This window comes from Panthera uncia, chromosome D1 (assembly GCF_023721935.1).
Source record: "Panthera uncia isolate 11264 chromosome D1, Puncia_PCG_1.0, whole genome shotgun sequence".
Classification (NCBI taxonomy): domain Eukaryota; kingdom Metazoa; phylum Chordata; class Mammalia; order Carnivora; family Felidae; genus Panthera; species Panthera uncia.
In genome coordinates this window covers 54,991,068-55,009,058 of record NC_064808.1, presented here as the reverse complement: position 1 = coordinate 55,009,058, position 17,991 = coordinate 54,991,068, and the positions used below count along the sequence as shown (strand labels likewise).

The 17,991-nt window shown below is 41.0% G+C and overlaps 1 protein-coding gene and 1 long non-coding RNA gene across 11 annotated transcripts in view; one reads left to right on the top strand and one right to left on the bottom strand.

Annotated features, from left to right (window-relative positions):
- C2CD3 (C2 domain containing 3 centriole elongation regulator) overlaps positions 1–17,991 on the top strand; it is a 145,495-nt gene that overhangs the window by 84,757 nt on the left and 42,747 nt on the right. For all 9 annotated transcript variants that reach the window (XM_049652074.1, XM_049652047.1, XM_049652031.1 and 6 more), the window contains 3 exons: positions 2,010–2,348; positions 10,996–11,134; positions 14,154–14,218. In XM_049652074.1, the coding sequence (XP_049508031.1) occupies positions 2,010–2,348; positions 10,996–11,134; positions 14,154–14,218 (543 nt within the window). The remainder of the gene's footprint in view (positions 1–2,009; positions 2,349–10,995; positions 11,135–14,153; positions 14,219–17,991) is intronic.
- On the bottom strand, positions 9,336–16,385 carry LOC125937475 (uncharacterized). 2 transcript variants are annotated; one of them, XR_007462394.1, is made up of 3 exons: positions 14,843–16,385; positions 10,922–14,004; positions 9,336–10,043 (listed from the first exon to the last, which is right to left on the bottom strand). It is a non-coding gene; the product is annotated as an uncharacterized LOC125937475 (long non-coding RNA). The 2 variants fall into 2 exon arrangements; XR_007462393.1 differs by having other exon boundaries at positions 9,336–14,004.

The following is a 17,991-nucleotide window of genomic DNA, read 5'->3' as shown; positions in this document are numbered from 1 at the left end:
AAGTAATTTGGTACTGCTGGATCATAGGATATATAGGATGGGAGATGATAGGAGATGAAGCTAGAAAAGCAAACAAGAGTACTGTACGTTTTTCTGAGAGCTATGGAAAGCTGTTTCAATGGGGTCTGAATAGAGGAGGGACAGTTTTGCCATTTAGAAAAATAAGTCTAGTAACTATAATGACCAGACTAGATTCTTTATAAACATGATGTTTTTTCTTTGGGACACTCCTTGTAAGGTTAGTTGTTATTTTCTTCACTATACAGCTAAAGAAACTGAGTCACAACCCTATTTTAGCTCTGTTAGCCTTGTGCTCTAAACCCTATTGTTGAACAAGTGGCCCAAGCTAAATAAGGAGAACTGAGTATCTGGGTGATAATTCTGGATTCTCTGGTTCTCTATGGACCCAGCAGGTGTAATTCTGGCTTTGCTGAGCACCTCATTAAATGCCATGTGCCCTATTTTCTGGGCAAGCCTAGAGTCACTTCAGGGAGCATGCAGAAAAAGTATTTGAAGTAGGCAAAGCTCACCTGAACTAAAGTTTGTAAAGATAGGCTTTTAACTTCACTGTGCTGAAGAAAGTAGGTCTGGAACACTGAATAAACATTTAGGGATCAAACTCAAGCACAAGTACCTCTTTTTACTGAGTGATACCAAAGGCAGGATTTAACTTTTCAGATTGTCCATTTCTCTCATGCTTCTCCACATCCCTTCAGTCTAAGCTTTTTATCCTCTTGTGAAGGGGCTTTGTACAAGGTGTGGCATTTGATGTATTTGTTGGATGAGTCAAGCAGTCCATCCAGTCATTCTTCCAGCCGGCCTTCCAAGTAACTGTTAAGTTTCTTGGGGTAAGGATTTGGCTATGTTGTTTTTAGATGACTCCCCTCCTATCACCCTTACTTCCTCCTTGTGATAATGATGATAATTCACACATTGCATCAGAAGAAAAGAGGTTACTTAAAAACAAAAATAAAAAAAACACGGAAAGTTCCATCTTGCTGCTATGAATCAAATAGCTCCATTTTCCTGAATTGAAATGAGTCTAATGAAGCAATCTTTGAGATTCTGAAAGAATTCATAGTGCCTTCTGCTTTATAATTAAATCTCATTTTAATATCCAAGAAGTCTATAAGTTCAGATCCCTGGGTTTAAATCTACCACTTTTTGAAAAAGTCACGTTGGTGGGTTACCTAACCCCTCAGATTCTAGCACGTGAAAAACACTCAACAAGTACTAATTCCTCTAATTTTCTTTCTTGCCTCCTTTGCCTCCACCTCCTACTTCACTTCCAAATGATCTTCAGGGCTACTGCCAGAACATATTTAGTTGTTGAAACACGCTAAATTGAGCACCAGGACAGCTTCCTAAGGAGAAGGCCTAAGGACAAGGGCCAGTAAGGACATGTGGAAGAGAAGACAGGCCACTCCTTTTAATAAAAAAATCTTACTTTCGGGGCGCCTGGGTGGCGCAGTCGGTTAAGCGTCCGACTTCAGCCAGGTCACGATCTCGCGGTCCGTGAGTTCGAGCCCCGCGTCAGGCTCTGGGCTGATGGCTCAGAGCCTGGAGCTTGTTTCCGATTCTGTGTCTCCCTCTCTCTCTGCCCCTCCCCAGTTCATGCTCTGTCTCTCTCTGTCCCAAAAATAAAATAAAAAACGTTGAAAAAAAAAATTAAAAAAAAAAAAAATCTTACTTTCAAGAGGCTTCAGAGGTCATCTAAGTCTGCTTGCCCCCAGCACCTAAATCTATTCCACAACAGCTCTGCCTGGTAGTCATTTGGCTGTGACTTCAAATCCAAGCTCTCACTACTTTCCATTAATGGAGACAGTGTGTGTGCTGGGAAGAAAGGAAGGAATACTAAGTTCATACTTTCTTTTACAGACTGGTTTGTTGGGGCATGTAGGCCTGTCAAAGGAGAGAGGACCACAAGCACTCTCAGTCATCTCCTCCAAGGTTAGAGGGTGTTCTTGGTTCCTGCTTGTTTGGGCTTATTCTCCTCCATCCTCTCACAGGTGTGTATCCTCTGTTTGGGCGAAATGCTTCCAACCTCTCAGGAGCTGCCTTGCGAGTTCACGTGGTTCTTTCCTCTCCTTCCCCACACCCTGGGCCTGCTCATGAACTGGATTCTGTGGACTGCAGCAGCCACAGTGAGTCTGAGCAGTTCCCCAGAAGGCATGATGAGATCCAGCGCTCTCCATCACCTGGCCACCAGAAGTCTCCTGCCTCCACCCAGGTCCCCTGCAACACCACCACAGGGGAAGTCTGCCCAGCCCAGGAGGGCCCAGATGAGTTGGATGGAACTTTTGCAGTTAGTATCCTGGTAGAAAGAGCCATGCATTTGAGCTTAAAAGGTATGCCCTACTTACTTTTCCAGGAACATCTATCTGACACCTCAGGCCATGGTCCTGTCTTCACAAATCTTTCAAATCATGACAGAATCTGTAATAACTGTTAACCATCTTAATCAATAATTTTGATATTTCTCAAGCCTACAGGTTTAAGCAACATGAGAGCCTTTCTGAACTTAAGTGGACCTTGCCAGTTTTATTAATTCTGCATATCATTAATTCCCCAGTCCAGAAACCTGTCAGCTTAGATACTTCTCTTTCCCTTATCCACCATCAAATCATCAAATCCATTAAATTGTTGTATTATCTCTTAAATTTCTCTTAGGACTCTTTTTTTCTTTCCATTGCTACCAACTCAGGTCCTCTTCATTATGCACTTGGGGCCAAGAGTTCTTAACACTGCATGGCTAAACCCCCCAAAGGCTCCAAGGATAAAAGTCAGGTTGGTGAACTTGAAAAGGAAAATGATTACATCTGAATTTTATTACTCTCAAACTAAAACTTAACATTTCCTGTGATTGTGAACATAGGCAATAGTTGGCAATAGTCACTTGTAATATTAACAGTACCTGTGATGTTGTCAACAATAGAAATCACCTTGAAATGTTTTATCTCAGGACAAAGTCTTCTCCAAGTACAGTCCTTGCTTTGCTGTATTAGAGATACTGAGATCCCATTTGAATCACAAAACCAGGAAATAATTTTTGCTTTTTTACTGACCCACCAAAGCAGCCTATTTTTGACAAGTATATTAGGTGAAAACTGAATTAAGGAAAGCACAAAAAACTTTAATTTTTTTAAAGAATTGTTTTGTTATTGTTATTGCATTGAAAATAGACTTTAAAATACAGAGGTATGACTTACGTTCCATCTTAGGGGGGGTGCCTGTATTGCAAAAAGTGATACAAGTACAAATACAAGACAATACAAATATACTTACAACTTTTCTATTAGATAAGTTCCATTTTTAAAATATGACTTGGGAAGGTAATTTGACGATAATTTATTGAGCATCTCCTTGTATCAAGTTCTATTCTCATTTTTGCACAATAATTATCTCATTTAATCCTTACAACAAGTGCAGTTATGGTGTGAATAGATTGCAGTACCTACCCATTTTCTAAAGATCAAGAAGTTAAAGTGACATGAGTTACACAGTTAATAAACTCTGGGAAGCCAGGATTTGAGTCCAGCTATGTCTGGATTTGAAGCCCATGCTCTTTCCTGTATACCATTCTGCCTGAGATACGGCTGTGTTTGCCAGTTAATCCTGCCTACACTATGTTTACCAGTCACTCTAGTCCAGGGTGGGTATGTATTGCATGCCCAGTGCTATGCTTACATTGCAAGAATGACAGTTCAATTCAGCAAGTAGTAAATCTCTCCTGGGCCAGTGCCAGGTACAGAGAGGGCAGAGCAGATGACACATAGTTTCTGTCCTCTGAGAGCCGATATCCCCGTTAAGAAGACTGGCAACTACACAATTAATGATATATAAAGCAAAATGTTCTGAAGGCCAAAAGAGCTCTATAATATATAGAATTTAGAAAGTTTAGAGGGGCATCTGGGTGGCTCAGTCAGTTGAATGTCCGAATTTGGTTCAGGTTATGATCTCACAGTTTGTGGGTTCAAGCCTCAGGTTGGGCTTTGTGCTGACAGCTCGGAGCCTGGAGCCTGCTTCGGATTCTGTGTCTCTCTCTCTCTACCCCTCCCCTGTTCATGTGTACACGCATGCTCATTCTCTCTCTCTCGCTGTCTCTCAAAAATAAAGATTTTTTTTAAAAATTAGAGAGTTTAGGGGCGCCTGGGTGGCGCAGTCGGTTAAGCGTCCGACTTCAGCCAGGTCACGATCTCGCGGTCCGTGGGTTCGTGCCCCGCGTCAGGCTCTGGGCTGATGGCTCGGAGCCTGGAGCCTGTTTCCGATTCTGTGTCTCCCTCTCTCTCTCTCTGCCCCTCCCCCGTTCATGCTCTGTCTCTCTCTGTCCCAAAAATAAATAAAAAACGTTGAAAAAAAAATTAAAAAAAAAATTAGAGAGTTTAAAAACAGAGATGAGATATGTTTGAGAAATCAAGAAAAGTTTTTAGAATGAATAGGATTTCAGAAAGGTGGGGATAAAACTCCAGGTAGATATTTCAACTTAAACAAAGGTATTAAAGTAGGAAAGTGTATATTCTGGGCTTGCTTAGAGAGGGCATGGGGGATAATATCAGCACTTTATCCTCTGACTGGATCCTCTTTTGGCTAGTCATTGCAGGGGAGTTATGAGAATCATGAAGAAATAGATAAGAAAATTGCTGAGCAGCAGCAAGGGCTCCACTAAGACTAACTGACATGATTTTAGAGTGACTGTGGATGACACAATGGTGATTTTCTTCCAGTAGTGTTTGGCTTCCTTTGTGTTGCATCACAACAAACAGCAGGCTATTCCCTGGGCCTTTGTTCACACACCTTTCTCAGCCTGAATTCCTTTCTCCCCTTCCCCAGCTACCAAGTTCCAGCTGGTATCCTGCTCTTCTCCACATTCACCCTGTTCCAGCCATGCTGCCCACCCCCCCACCTTTGCTTTTTCTGGAATACAGACAGACTCCTGCCTGGAGGCCTTTGGATCTGATGTTCCTCTGCTTGGTATATTCTTAACCCCTGGTTTGTCTTTATTGAAATAACTTTGTCTCAGAAGGCCTTCCCTGACCACCTATCTAAAATTGTAGCCCCTCCCCAACATTTTCTATCCCTCTTCCCTGCTTTATTTTTTTTTTTTTAACGTTTATTTATTTTTGAGACAGAGAGAGACAGAGCATGAACAGGGGAGGGTCAGAGAGAGAGGGAGACACAGAATCCGAAGCAGGCTCCAGGCTCTGAGCCGTCAGCACAGAGCCCAACGCGGGGCTTGAACCCACGAACTGCGAGATCATGACCTGAGCCGAAGTCAGATGCCCAACCGACTGAGCCACCCAGGCGCCCCTTCCCTGCTTTATTTTTGTCTACAGCCTTTAACAGTGTGTTTTGTTTACTTTCTGTCTTTTCTAGAAGAATAGAAGTCCTACAGAAACAGGGATTTTTCTTTGTTTTGTTTTATTTATGCTAAATCCCCAACACCTAAAACTGCATCTGACACATAAGCAGCAGTAAATGTTTGTTAAGTGGGGAGGTAGATGAATCTGAGGCCTTGGTCAAATGCCCTCTTCTTAACACCTTCTCTGATTTCCTACTTTGCCTTCCCTGCATCAAAGTTGCTTATGGGGAATTTAACAGAGGATAAGTCACAGGATTAATATATTTATTCCACTGTGTCCAATACAGGGCATCATGGCCTCTTACACAGAAAATTTCTGTCACCTCTTCTCCATTCTCAGTGCCACATTGCTTGTTCAGGCTTCAGAAACATGGACTAATGGGATAGCCCTTTTAATGGTTGCTGCTTCCAGTGTTTTCTTTCAGTATCTTTTTCATTCTGCTGTTGAGGTTATATGTCTTGTCAACAAATATGACCTCTCTCAACTTAAAATACTTTGTTGGCTTCGTATCACTTGCACTCTCAGTGACATAGAACACAAAGTGCTTAGGCATGTGGCCTAATCAGTCTTTCCAGCCTCATCTTGCACCATTTCTTACAGTCAACAGTTTGTTTTTTGCCAATGCACCATTCTCTCTCCTACTACCAAGCCTTTGACCATGCTCTTTTCTCTTCCTAGAATGCCTTTTTTTCTCTCCTTTTCAACAAACTTATGCCTCATCCTTCAAGATAGACTAAATGACACCAACACTTTGAAGCCTAGTGACCACCTCTCCTAGCACAAAACCTCCCTCTAGATTTCCCAAACTCCCCCATACCACCACCCCCACTCCCACACAGTTGTCTTTCTTCATATTATATATCAGTCTGCGCTGAAGATGTCTCTAAATGTGTCTCCCCACTAGCTGTCTGTTCTTTGGGACAGGGACTGTGTGTTTATTTCTGTATCCCAGCACCCTGATCTTCATGATGTAGCTAAGCAAATGTAATAATGTCCTCTTGTTTGTGAATATGATACATAACACCTCCAACATTTTTGGCATGAATTACAAATCTATAAATCACTTGTTATTTGGCCTCTCTCTGTTTATCCAGGGCAGAGCACTCATCAGGGTGGATATCTGATTTTCAGAGGTCTCTGTTGTCTCTTGATTCTACCCTCAGTGACACACCCATATATTCTTTCCTCCCACAAAGTTTATGTGTCAGTCAGGCACTGTGTTTGGTCCTGAGAAATACAGACCTGCCCACCACTTCTCTGAAATGTGCCTTCCAGATGATGATGTAATAGAGTTCTGCAATGGGAGTCAGAGGACTGGGTTCTGGCCCTAGCTAAGTCATTAACTTGCTTTGTGACTTTGAGCAAATGCATTTCTCTTCTCCTCAGCCATGAAATGTGATGGCCATACACGTTCATGTCTAAGATTCCCTTTAGCTCTTATCATCTAAAAACATAGTGCTGAGGGCAACTCATGCCATACTCTCTGATTCAGCTATAATTTGCCAAGCTTTTGTGAAAATCATTTTGCATGCAAGGCTGCATGCAGAAGGTTCAAAAACAGCCCTGAATTAGCCTCAGTAGAGCTTAAACATAAAGCAGCTCTGAACTTTCTGTGGTCTCCACTGTGGTCCTACTTCTGAAAATAAAAGACTTTTTTTTTTTTTTTTTTTAATTTGAGAGAGAAAGAGAGTGCACATAAGCAGGGGAGAGGGGCAGAGGTGAGGAAGGAGAAAGAAGCCTAAGCCGGCCCACGTTCAGCATGGAGCCCAATGCAGGGCTCACTCCCACAACCCTGGGATCATGACCCGAGCCAAAATCAAGAGTCAGACACTCGGGGCTCCTGGGTGGCGCAGTCGGTTAAGCGTCCGACTTCAGCCAGGTCACGATCTCGCGGTCCGTGAGTTCGAGCCCCGCGTCAGGCTCTGGGCTGATGGCTCGGAGCCTGGAGCCTGTTTCCGATTCTGTGTCTCCCTCTCTCTCTGCCCCTCCCCCGTTCATGCTCTGTCTCTCTCTGTCCCAAAAATAAAAAATGTTGAAAAAAAATTAAAAAAAAAGAGTCAGACACTCAACTGACTGAGCCACCCAGGCACCTCTAAAAGAGCTTCTTGAATACTTTTGTTAAAGAAAGCTCTGAGATCCTTTCTTTATGAATCAGCTTCAGTACTCTTCAGATTTGTATTCTTTTACTAGACAAACAGGTTATTGCTGGCCCTGTTTTATAAATAAGGCACTGAGGAACAGAGAGGTAAAATTATTTGGGGTAATCTAAGCTATACTCAGTAGAAACAAAAATTATCTACAGTATCATCAGCCTTTAGAGGCTCTTTTTAACCTACCCAGGCAGGGTTAGGAGCCCCTCTGGGTTCCCACAGCTACCTGCGCTTTTGGTATAGTCTTTCTCTTATTTTGTTTGTGTCTGTTTCCCCCAGATCAGGAATCAAACCTGACCCATGTGGGCACATGTGACAGAGAGGAAGTGTCCGTTAACATTGACTTAATGAAACTGCACTAAGTTTTTGTTAATATACAAATTTGGGCATCGCTTGAGGGGAAGGTTTCCATGCATTCATTCCAGGCCAGAGAGAGAGCTCTTAACCAAATAGAGCTAATTAGAACTATTGCAATGACAAAACCCTGGAGTAGAAGCCCTGAAACCTGGCTGGGTCTTCCAAATCCTAGTTAACCAGTTCGTGATGAGCAAGCCACTTTACCTCTCTGTTCCCTGGTTGCCTTATTTGTGAAATAGGGATAGAGGCATCTATCTTGTGGGATTTTCAGGTATGTTATGAGCATAAGTTTCGTATATAAGAAAGATTTGTAAGCTATAAGCTGTTACCCGAATATAAGGGGTTGTTATTTTAATCTCTGTGAAACGATTATATCTTTCTTGATGCATATATTTACATAAAACACAGGAAATCTAGGGAAAACGGTAAAACTGGTTCATCTCAAGTCCCCTTAACTGCTCTTGATGTGTGTCCCAACCTGTGGGAGGTATAGTGGCTTTCTTCTAGGCCGCCTCCAAAAAAGTGTTTCAGAACTTGACCTTTTCCAGATATGTAAACAGGCCCACCTGAATTTCTACCCACAAGGAGAGAGCCAGGGAAACCTGATAGACCTGCTTTCTCAAGTAATTTGTCACCTGCTGTTTGGCTGAAAGGAGTATTTCTATTCAAGATTGAGTAAGAAACAGTTTTCTTCCAAAATCAAAGCAGTAGTTTTATTTCGAGGCCTTTAGCAGATAAACCATCTTCAAAACTAACAGACGTTTAAAAGGGATGGGGTGGGGTGGGTGGTATGAGAGCGTTCTGAGCAGTACTAGTAGACATTTGGAATCATAAGTTTATTGCAAGAAGTGTTTTGGGAGTACATGTTCCAGGTGAGGAAACTGATACCCAGAGAGCCAGAATGAAGTGCTCATGTCATGGTAAATCAGTGGCAGAGTACACAGGAACCTAGGGTCCTGCCTCTCAGAACCATAGCTGGCCCTCTCTGCTGATCTCTCAGAGCTTTCCGGAGCAGATGTTGTTGTCCTTTGCTGGTGTGTGCATGCTGCAAGCAGATAAGGCAGCTTCTCTCTCCAACCCTGGCAAGTGTCTGTAGACAGAGGTAGAGGCGAGACTGCAAACCTTTAATAAGGGCATTGGGTCCTCTCCATGCATTCAGGGAACTCTGAGTTTAGTGAGGAAAACCCAGACACAGATTATCACAGGATTTTGTGGGAACTGCCAACATAGAGGCAGATTATCTCTCCCTCACTGTGAGGATTTATGACATTTTATTGGAAGAAATCAATTGAAAAGCTTGAGACTTTCTAAGGAAAGTGGGAGAAAGAGAGAGCAGCTGTGTCAGGGAGTGTTCAGTTGTAGGAAACAGAACGCACTGAAGCCATTTTATATCTTGGATGCTGGGAGGCCCTGTGGTAGTAGTGATGATGCGAGTTTTTTGTTCCTCTGGGTTGCTTAAGTTATGTTTAAGACACACTTCTTCTTTTTTCTTTCCTTCATCTGTAATCCTAAGATTCATAGCAGAGATTCAGAGCTGAAAGTGATCTTGTGGAATACATAGACTCTATATTATACAGAGTCTCAATTACTCAGCACTGTCCAAAAGAACTCTGTACTGTGATGGAGATGTTCTGTATCTTTATTGTCCAGTATGGTGGCCAGTAGCCACATGTGGCAATTGAGCGCTTGAAATGTGGCCAGTGCAACTGAGAAACTGAATTTTTCATCTTTATTTTCATGAATTTAATTTAAAGTTAAATAGCCACTGTGGCTAGTGGTTATCTTGTTAGTTCATTTATAGACTATCTAGTATCACCAACTGTCTTCATTTTTGTTGTTTTTTTCCTCATAAATAAATTAAAAATTTTAATGTTACATTTTCTAACTTAAATTGTGTCCTCCACAAACAACTGTATTTCTTTGAATAGCAGTTTAGGTAAGTAGGTTTAGGCAGCCTATTGAGATCTTATATGAAAAGTCTGCTCTCTACGTATCACAACTGTAAGGTTGACTTTGTAATGAATGTAATTCAGGACATTCATCCTCCTTGTGTGGACCTCACATTTTCCTACCAACATTTGTCAGCTTCTGTAAAACAGAGAATCATCTTTTGGGTAAACTGAGATGACTGAAGAAAAACTTCTGCTGTAGGTCCTCATAAGGGCTGGAACACAGCCTGGAAAAATGTGAAAAATACACATTGTCATTTCTGTGTTTGGATTTTGAATGTAAATGAAGGGCCTTAAAGCCTTCACCTTGCCTCCTTACAGTCCCCTCATTCAAATTTACCCTTATATGCTGTTATTCTCCTAGGAAGGAGGAAAATAAAACCATTTTACTTTGTCTTAAGAGAGAATAAATGACTGAGTGTCCCACACTGGAGACCTGATCTTGTAAGAATTAACACCAGCACAGTACTCAATGTTTTACATTTCTTAACTCTAGTAGAGGCAATGAAGAAAATGGCTGAGAGCTTGGACTCTAGAGCCAGAATACTTGAATTTGACTCTCAGTTCTATTACTTAATAAACATGTGACCACTTAAAATGTTTACTTTCTATGTACCCCAGTTTTTTTATCTATATAATGGGAATAATAATAAAACCTATGTGTGAGGTTATAAAGTCTAAATGAGCTAATACATGTATGGTAATTAGAAAGTACCAGGCACATAGTAAGTAGTGTATAAGTTACCTAATATTATTTTTAATCCTTGTAACAACTTAGGAGGTATAAGTATCATATGCCCCATTTGAGGAAGCTATAGCCTAGATCAGCCTTGCTCAAAGTCACACAGAATGTATATGGCAGAGCTGATAATTGATCATCTGACTTTTAAGTCTCGGGCTTTTTGCAGTTCTACTTTTTTCTCTCAATCCAGTATTTTCCATCATCCCACAAAGTATGGAGTTGATGGGAGAAGTCATTCTTCACTGGGGAATATTTATGAACTGAGCCTTGAAAAGACAGTTTAAATAGCAGAAAGGATACTGGAAACACTTCAGATATAGGGAATAGCTCAAGCAAAGACCCAAAGATAGGTCCTGCTTATACCTGTATAATGGGAGGCTTCCAGCACATTCTTTCCGGCACCCTAAAGTCAGTCATTCTACTGTGTTCCACTTCAGGGATCCCCTTGACAGAGCGGAAAGTATTGATACCCAGTTGCTGTGTATCCTTTGCAACAGCTGATGTGCCATCTCCTGTCTTCACCCACGTGGTTGAAAACACAGATTCCCCCATCTGGAATTTTCAACAGCAGTCAAGGTTTGTATTTTATGATATTCCATCAGTCTTTTAGAATTGGCTTTTTGTTTCAAGAGACACAACAATATTGAGCGGACTGGGAAAATGATTTTCTTATCAAGCAGTTATTTAATTCTGGTGCTTATGAATTCACAGCTAGTAATGGTTTAAAGATTTTACTGCAGTGGGTTTTTTTTTTTACTCTTTTTGAGCTCTTTTGAGCTCAGTACCACTAAAAAATTATTCAGTGAAGACCTCTTATATGCCCCGCTTTGTTCTAGGGACTGGGAATGAAAGATAGTTAAGACAGTCCCTGCTATTGAGGTATTCGTGGTCTACCTGGGAAAATAGACAATAGAATGTGACAAGTGCTGTAAAGGTAGTAAAAAAGAATTCTTGTGCATCTCAGAAAGATTATTTAGGCCAACACAGAAGTTCAAGGAAGGCTTCTTAAATAAGATAATTCAACTGAGTATTGAAGAATATACACAATTTATAGAGGTGAAGAAGGCAGAGCAAACTAACCTCAGTAAAGCCTACAGATTATATATTCTTGAAAAAGATTTCTGGTGCAGTAGAAAGAGCCTGGGCTTTGCACCAAGAGAGACATGGCATCCAGCCCCATCTCTGTCATGTATTAGCTGTGTGGACAAATTACATTATATCTCTGAGCCTCAGATTCCTCATCTGTAAACTGGGGTTAATTTTTACAGAGTTATTGTGAGGTCCAAATTAGATGACATTTAGGAAAATTACCTCATGGTACATAGCAGGCACTCAACAAATGTTAGATCTCCTTTGGAAGACTCAAAAGAATTAGAAGTGGAGTCCTGTCAGTCATGTTGGAGTGTGGCTCAGAGGTAAGGGGCTGACATACAGGCCTGATGCTGCAGTGCAAGGCACATCCTCCCTTTTCTTCTATCACCTGTGTCATCATCATTAAAAGTGTGAGTTCTCGGGGTGCCTGGGTGGCTCAGTCAGTTAAGCATCTGACTTTGGCTCAGGTCATGATCTCACAGTTCATGAGTTTGAGCCCCGCATCGGGCTCTGTCCTGACAGCTCGGAGCCTGGAGCCTGCTTCGGATTCTGTGTCTCCCTCTCTCTGCTTCTCCCCCGCTCATGCTCTCTCGCTCTCTCTCTCTCAGAAATAAACATTAAAAAAAAATTTTTTTTTTAAGTGTGAGTTCTAGTATAACTACTGTTAACTATTGTCTTTATAAAGTTTCTTTCTTATTCACCAACAGTACAACAGTAGCTACACCACATGGTGTCTGATCTGCTATTTTCTCACAGTATTTACATACCTAGCTGAGCCTCAGCACTTGCTCACATGTTCAGTGTTTTGAAATTTAAGAGGCTGGCCTGAGTCAGGTGCTAAAACTACAGTGACAACTCAGTACTATCTATGGTGAGCTACCGGAAATTACAGAAATTCTGGCCTTAATGGTCAGGTACTTCATCCAAAATATCAAATCTGCCTTAAAAGGCAGGAAGCCAGAGGGCTAAGCTTCTAAGTGAAGGTGTTTTATTCATTCAGAAATTAACTTTATGGACTTGATGAAGTGACATTAACAGTTTCCTAATTTCATCCCCTCACTTTATTTTTTGTTAATCTTTTTTTTAAGTTTATTTATTGTGTGTGTGTGTGTGTGTGTGTGTGTGTGTGTGTGTGTGTGTGAGACAGAGAAAGAGCATGAGTTAGGGAGTGGCAGAGAGAGAGGGAGAGAGAGAATCCCAAGCAGGCTCTGCACTCTCAGCAAAGAGCTCAACACAGGGCTGGAACCCACAAACTGTGAAATCATGACCTGAGCCGAAATCAAGAGGCGGTCACTTAACCGACTGAGTCACCCAGGCACCCCCATCACCTCACTTTAAAGTTAAGACTGTGGACCAGGGAGGTTACATAGTCTGTTGGAAGCAGAGGAAAGATGAGAAGAAAAATGAGTAATGATGCTGTTTACAATTGCTTTCTCACAAAATTGTTTCACTTGATGCTGCTAGGAACCTCATAGGTAGAAAATAATTATCCAATTTAACAGGTAAGAAAACCAGGGCTCAAAAAGTCTGCGTTTCCAGGGCCACTCAAGTGATAATAGTAGAGCTAGAATTCGGAGATGTGTATTTTGACCATGAGCTAGACTTCAGATTTTTGACACAGTATTTCACTTTATCACAACGTCTCTCATTGGTGTTAAACTGGGCTCTCTTCAGTTCCCCAACGGTGTCTAGGGAAGGATAGTAAGTCTCTTGGTTTTCCCTGGATCTCCTGGAACAATGGTACCTGTTTTTGAATTTTCCAAATATTTGTAATTTAAAACTATGTAAGTCACTTCACATAAAATGTATTAGAGATACTCACTGAATTCTACATCAACTTCTTTACCTTGTGTGAAAATTGGGCACTTTCCTATTTTGGTGCTTTGCCTCTGGACAATTTGGCTTTGGAGTCAAGCAAACTAGGCTTTAAGTCCCAGCCCTGCCACTCACCAACTCACATGTGACCATGAACAAAACACTTGACCTCTCTTAGCCCATCTGTATCATCTGTAAAGCAGGGATAATAATTCCATGTCTAGGTTTTTGTGCAGATTACATGTATATGAGACACTAGGCACCATGCCTGGCCCAGGGTAGGCACTCAGTAGATGTTCTTTTCCCCTCTTCCTCCCTTCACACCATTCCCCTTTCCACATCGCATAAAAAGAATCCCTACCTGCTCCAATAAACTGGCCATTACCTCTTGAGGAACTCCCTTTCCACACCCCCTCTTGTCCTGAGAAACTGAGTCTGAATGTGGCAGATATCATCAGGCAGGAAAGTACTGCATCTGGGAAGCTTGATTTCAAGTCTTGGCAAGTTACTTCTCTCTGAGCTTCTATCCTTCATTTTAACTGTGAAGATAAAAATATATCCTATAAGATGACTATGAAAATGTTAGGAAAGTGCTTTGCAAACTATAAGATATTCTTCAAATCTAAGTTTCATACTGCAGAAGTTAATTCCTACACAGTTAATTTATGGTGGTTGTTTTTCTTAATAGGCTATCAAAAGAGTTTCTTTTGGACCCACAACAAACTCTGGTCTTCAAAGTTTGGCATAAAGGAGGTATGAACTCTATTCTGTGAATATCTATCTGGTTGTGAAAATTAGCTCACATCCTGTTGACAATTCCAAATCCCTTTCTTTTTTTAACCAAGTGAACCCATGGCACTTAATGATATAGGGAATACATGTATATGTTAGAGGGAATCTCACAGAATGCCACATTATTCTCCTATGGAAGTTAAGTCCTTAGAAGCTATATCATTTTATTTGACTGCCTGCTTAGTGCAGAAGTCCAAGTACATTTAATCTTTCCAGTTGTATCTCAACAGTCACAGTGTATAGCCTGCCATACACAAGTGATTTCTCCCCCTTTGTATGATGTTACACCTTCTGTTGACTCTGGCTTATTAACCAAGACCCTAGCATTTTTAAGCAGTACACAAGACTAGAATCTTGTTCTAAGAACCTCCCCAGGATGGAGGTGCTAACATCATGGTCCTTGAACCTCGTTTTAGTCAGCTACCATTATTAAGAGGCATAATTCAACAACATTAAGAGCATAGACTCTGAAGCCACACTCTTGGGATTCAAATACCAGTTCTACCCCTTGCAAGGTAGTATGACCTTGGGTGAATGACTTAATTTCTCTATGCTCAGTTTCTTTATTTATAAAATAGTACTTACCTCAGGGGAAGAATTAAATGAGTTCCTGATACTTAGTAAAACCTTCTCAGTTTTTATTGTTCTTATTAGTGAATGGTAGTATGCTGAGAGCTTTCCAAATATCTAAAAGCAGGTAAAAATATAATTAGTTAAATGTTACAAATGTAACAGCTGAAGCCCAAGAAAGTTTAGGGCTTGACTAAGGTCATATGCCTATTAATTGGTGGAGCCAGGATTTGAACCCAGTTCTGACTGGCTGTACAGCCTTCACCTTTTGTACTTCACCATGCTAGTAAGATTGGATGGGAAAAGTGAGCAGATGAGGACATCCAGTTATGTCACAGTTTCTATGCTTAGAAAATTTTGTCTTAACTAAATCCCTCCTATAAATCTAGCTCTTTAACATTCTTGCTAGGGCCTTTTACACATTTTTTTACACTACTTGCCAGTGGTAAGTTTGAGAGCTAACCCCAGAGCCTAATAAAGACCTGAGAGTAGTCAATGTGTAAAAGAAATGGACTTACCTGTCTCTCCTCCTGTCCTTTGGTTTGGAAATGATGCTGTGAATCTGGTTTCAATGATCTATCCCATGCTCCTGCCTTAGATTCACTTATCATGTCCCCAACCCCTACCTAACCTCATAAATGTAGCAGGAACTGATTATAAATGCATTTTCTCTGAACCAACACAAGGAACTCCTGGCATATTTAACTAGGCTCCACCTCCTCCCTGGCTTTCTATTCTTTTCTTTCTCTGAAGTACTCCAGAGATGGTCAAGCAGACTGTGGTTTGCCTCGATTCAACACTTACTGTAGTGAGAAGAAAAGAGTAAGTTTTGGTCTTATGCAGACCTAGATTCAAATCTTGGCTCTTTTATTTACGAGCTACATGACCTAAGGTAAAACACTTTATGTCTTTGAGCCTTTGTTTCCTTATTAATAAAATAAGGATAATAGTACCTGCCCTACAGGATTTTTATGAGGAATAGAGATAATATTTATAAAGTATTTGGCACATGGGGCATGTGGGTGGCTCAGTCAGTTAAGCATCCGACTCTTGGTTTCGGCTCAGGTCATGGTTCGTGGATTCAAACCCCACATGGGACTCTGTGCAGAGAGTGCAGAGCCTGCTTGGGATTCTCTCTCTCTCTCTCTCTCTCTCTCTCTCTCTCTCCCCCTCTCTCCCTCTCTGTCCCTCCCCCACTTGCTCTCTATCCTCCTCTCTCAAAATAAATAAGTTAACATTTAAAAAAGTAAAGTATTTGGCACATAATTGGTGCTTAATACATGGAGCTATTTTTATTACACCTACTATGCTTCAGGTACTGTGCTAGGGCTATTCAGTATAGAGAAGAACAAAATACATTTCCCTATCTTTTGGGACCTCCAGAGAATCCTGTAAAACCCTATTGTAAATGGAGATGGGGAAAATGCCTAGACCCAACGAAGCACACTTATTTAGCTCTGTCTCTCAATGTAGGTAGATGCCTCTCTTCCCTTAACTCCATCCTTTCCACATAGCCTCAGCTATGCAAAAGGTACTCAAACCTGGCCAAGCTGTGTTCAGAGAAGGCTTCCTAGAACACACTTCAGCTGAGAAACGAAGGGGCATGAAATAGTATAGTCAGAGGGAACAGCAAATAGAAAAGTCTGGAGTAAAGAACGAGTATGAAGGAAGTTTGAGATTATTAGAACACAAAACTACAAAGAAAGAATGATGGGTTGTCCCACTCAATCTGATAATTAAACTGAGCTCTTCAAAGCTATTGTTTTTCTCAGTGATCACCTTAGCCTGATTTCTTCTCAGGTATGTTTAGATGTAGTGCTTTCATTAGCTATAACCCTAAAGTTACAATCTATCAAGAACAGGTTATACTTGGATAACCAAACAAAGCAAGATTAGTTTTCATTGCAAAGCTTTAAAAAAAATCTTTGGAGTGCAAATTAATGGTTCTAGCCAATATTCTTCACTCCCGTTGGGTAGGAATTACTTGACTCCTACTCTGGGGAACACAACTTCAAACGTTCTAGAGCCTAAGACTTCAACTTGGAAGTTGAAGGGGTCTTAAATCTGGTTCATTACTTCTCATTGTATATATGAGACTTGAGGTTTAGGGAATTAAAGTAATGTGTTTTCAGTCAAAGCCATACTCAGATTAGCTATTGTAATGCACCTCCTCTCTGTCCCACTCTATGTTGGCCAGGTCATTTGTGTTCTCAGTGGATGTTTAGCAACTTCCTCATGATGTAGGAAGATTTACACCAGGAATGGAGAGTGTAGGGAACATAAAGCAAGTGACATTTGGTCTCAGGTTTCAGGTGGGCCCCAGTCCAAAGAAAAGTAAGCTGTCTAAACAAACATTAGACAATGTGTGATGAGCTCAGTGTCACCAGCAGTGTGCACAAGAAACTTGGAAACTCATGACCACTCGTCTTAAAAATTTACATTCCTTGATTTATTTAGCAAATTGAAAACTGAGAATTGTGTCCTATGTTTGGTAGAATCAGCCTTTAATATTCACTATAGGGAGTGGAGCCTATACAAACAAAGAACTTATGGAGTGATGGGGGCCTGTTTGTCCCCAGATACTTTCATGTCAGAAATGAGGAACAAGAAGCAATGAGTCAGAAAACAAGAGTCATTGCATGGTTGCTTGTCTGTCCAAGAAAGGGTCTTCATACTCATTACGGGCAGCCCCCTTATAAGCTTGAACCCAAGCTCTTATTTTGTACTGACTACTGGTTTTCTTGGGGGTTGGCTTTCTTTTGTGATTTGTGTCACTTTTGTTTTTAATTAAATATAATACATGTGTATGTTATAGAGAATTTGGAAAATACAGACAAGTATAAATGAGAAAATGTAGATATGTAAATCCCTCATAATTCCAAAGGTGATGGTCTTTCAGATGATTTTTTTCAAGACCCACGTCCTGAGGAAAATTACTGAGACATGATAACGTAGGGAAAAGAACAAGTGTTTATTATGTTTAAGGGTTGTTTTCCAATTGCCTATATCAAAAGGACAGAACTCAACTCTACTAGCTTTTCCCTGCCATACAAAAAGGGAAATCATAATAGTGAAAGCAGGTTGTGGTTCCCAGTCTCTCTCATCCTCATTATCTGTCTTCTCTTCTGATTTTAGAATCACTAAACTACCCCCCACCACCGCCC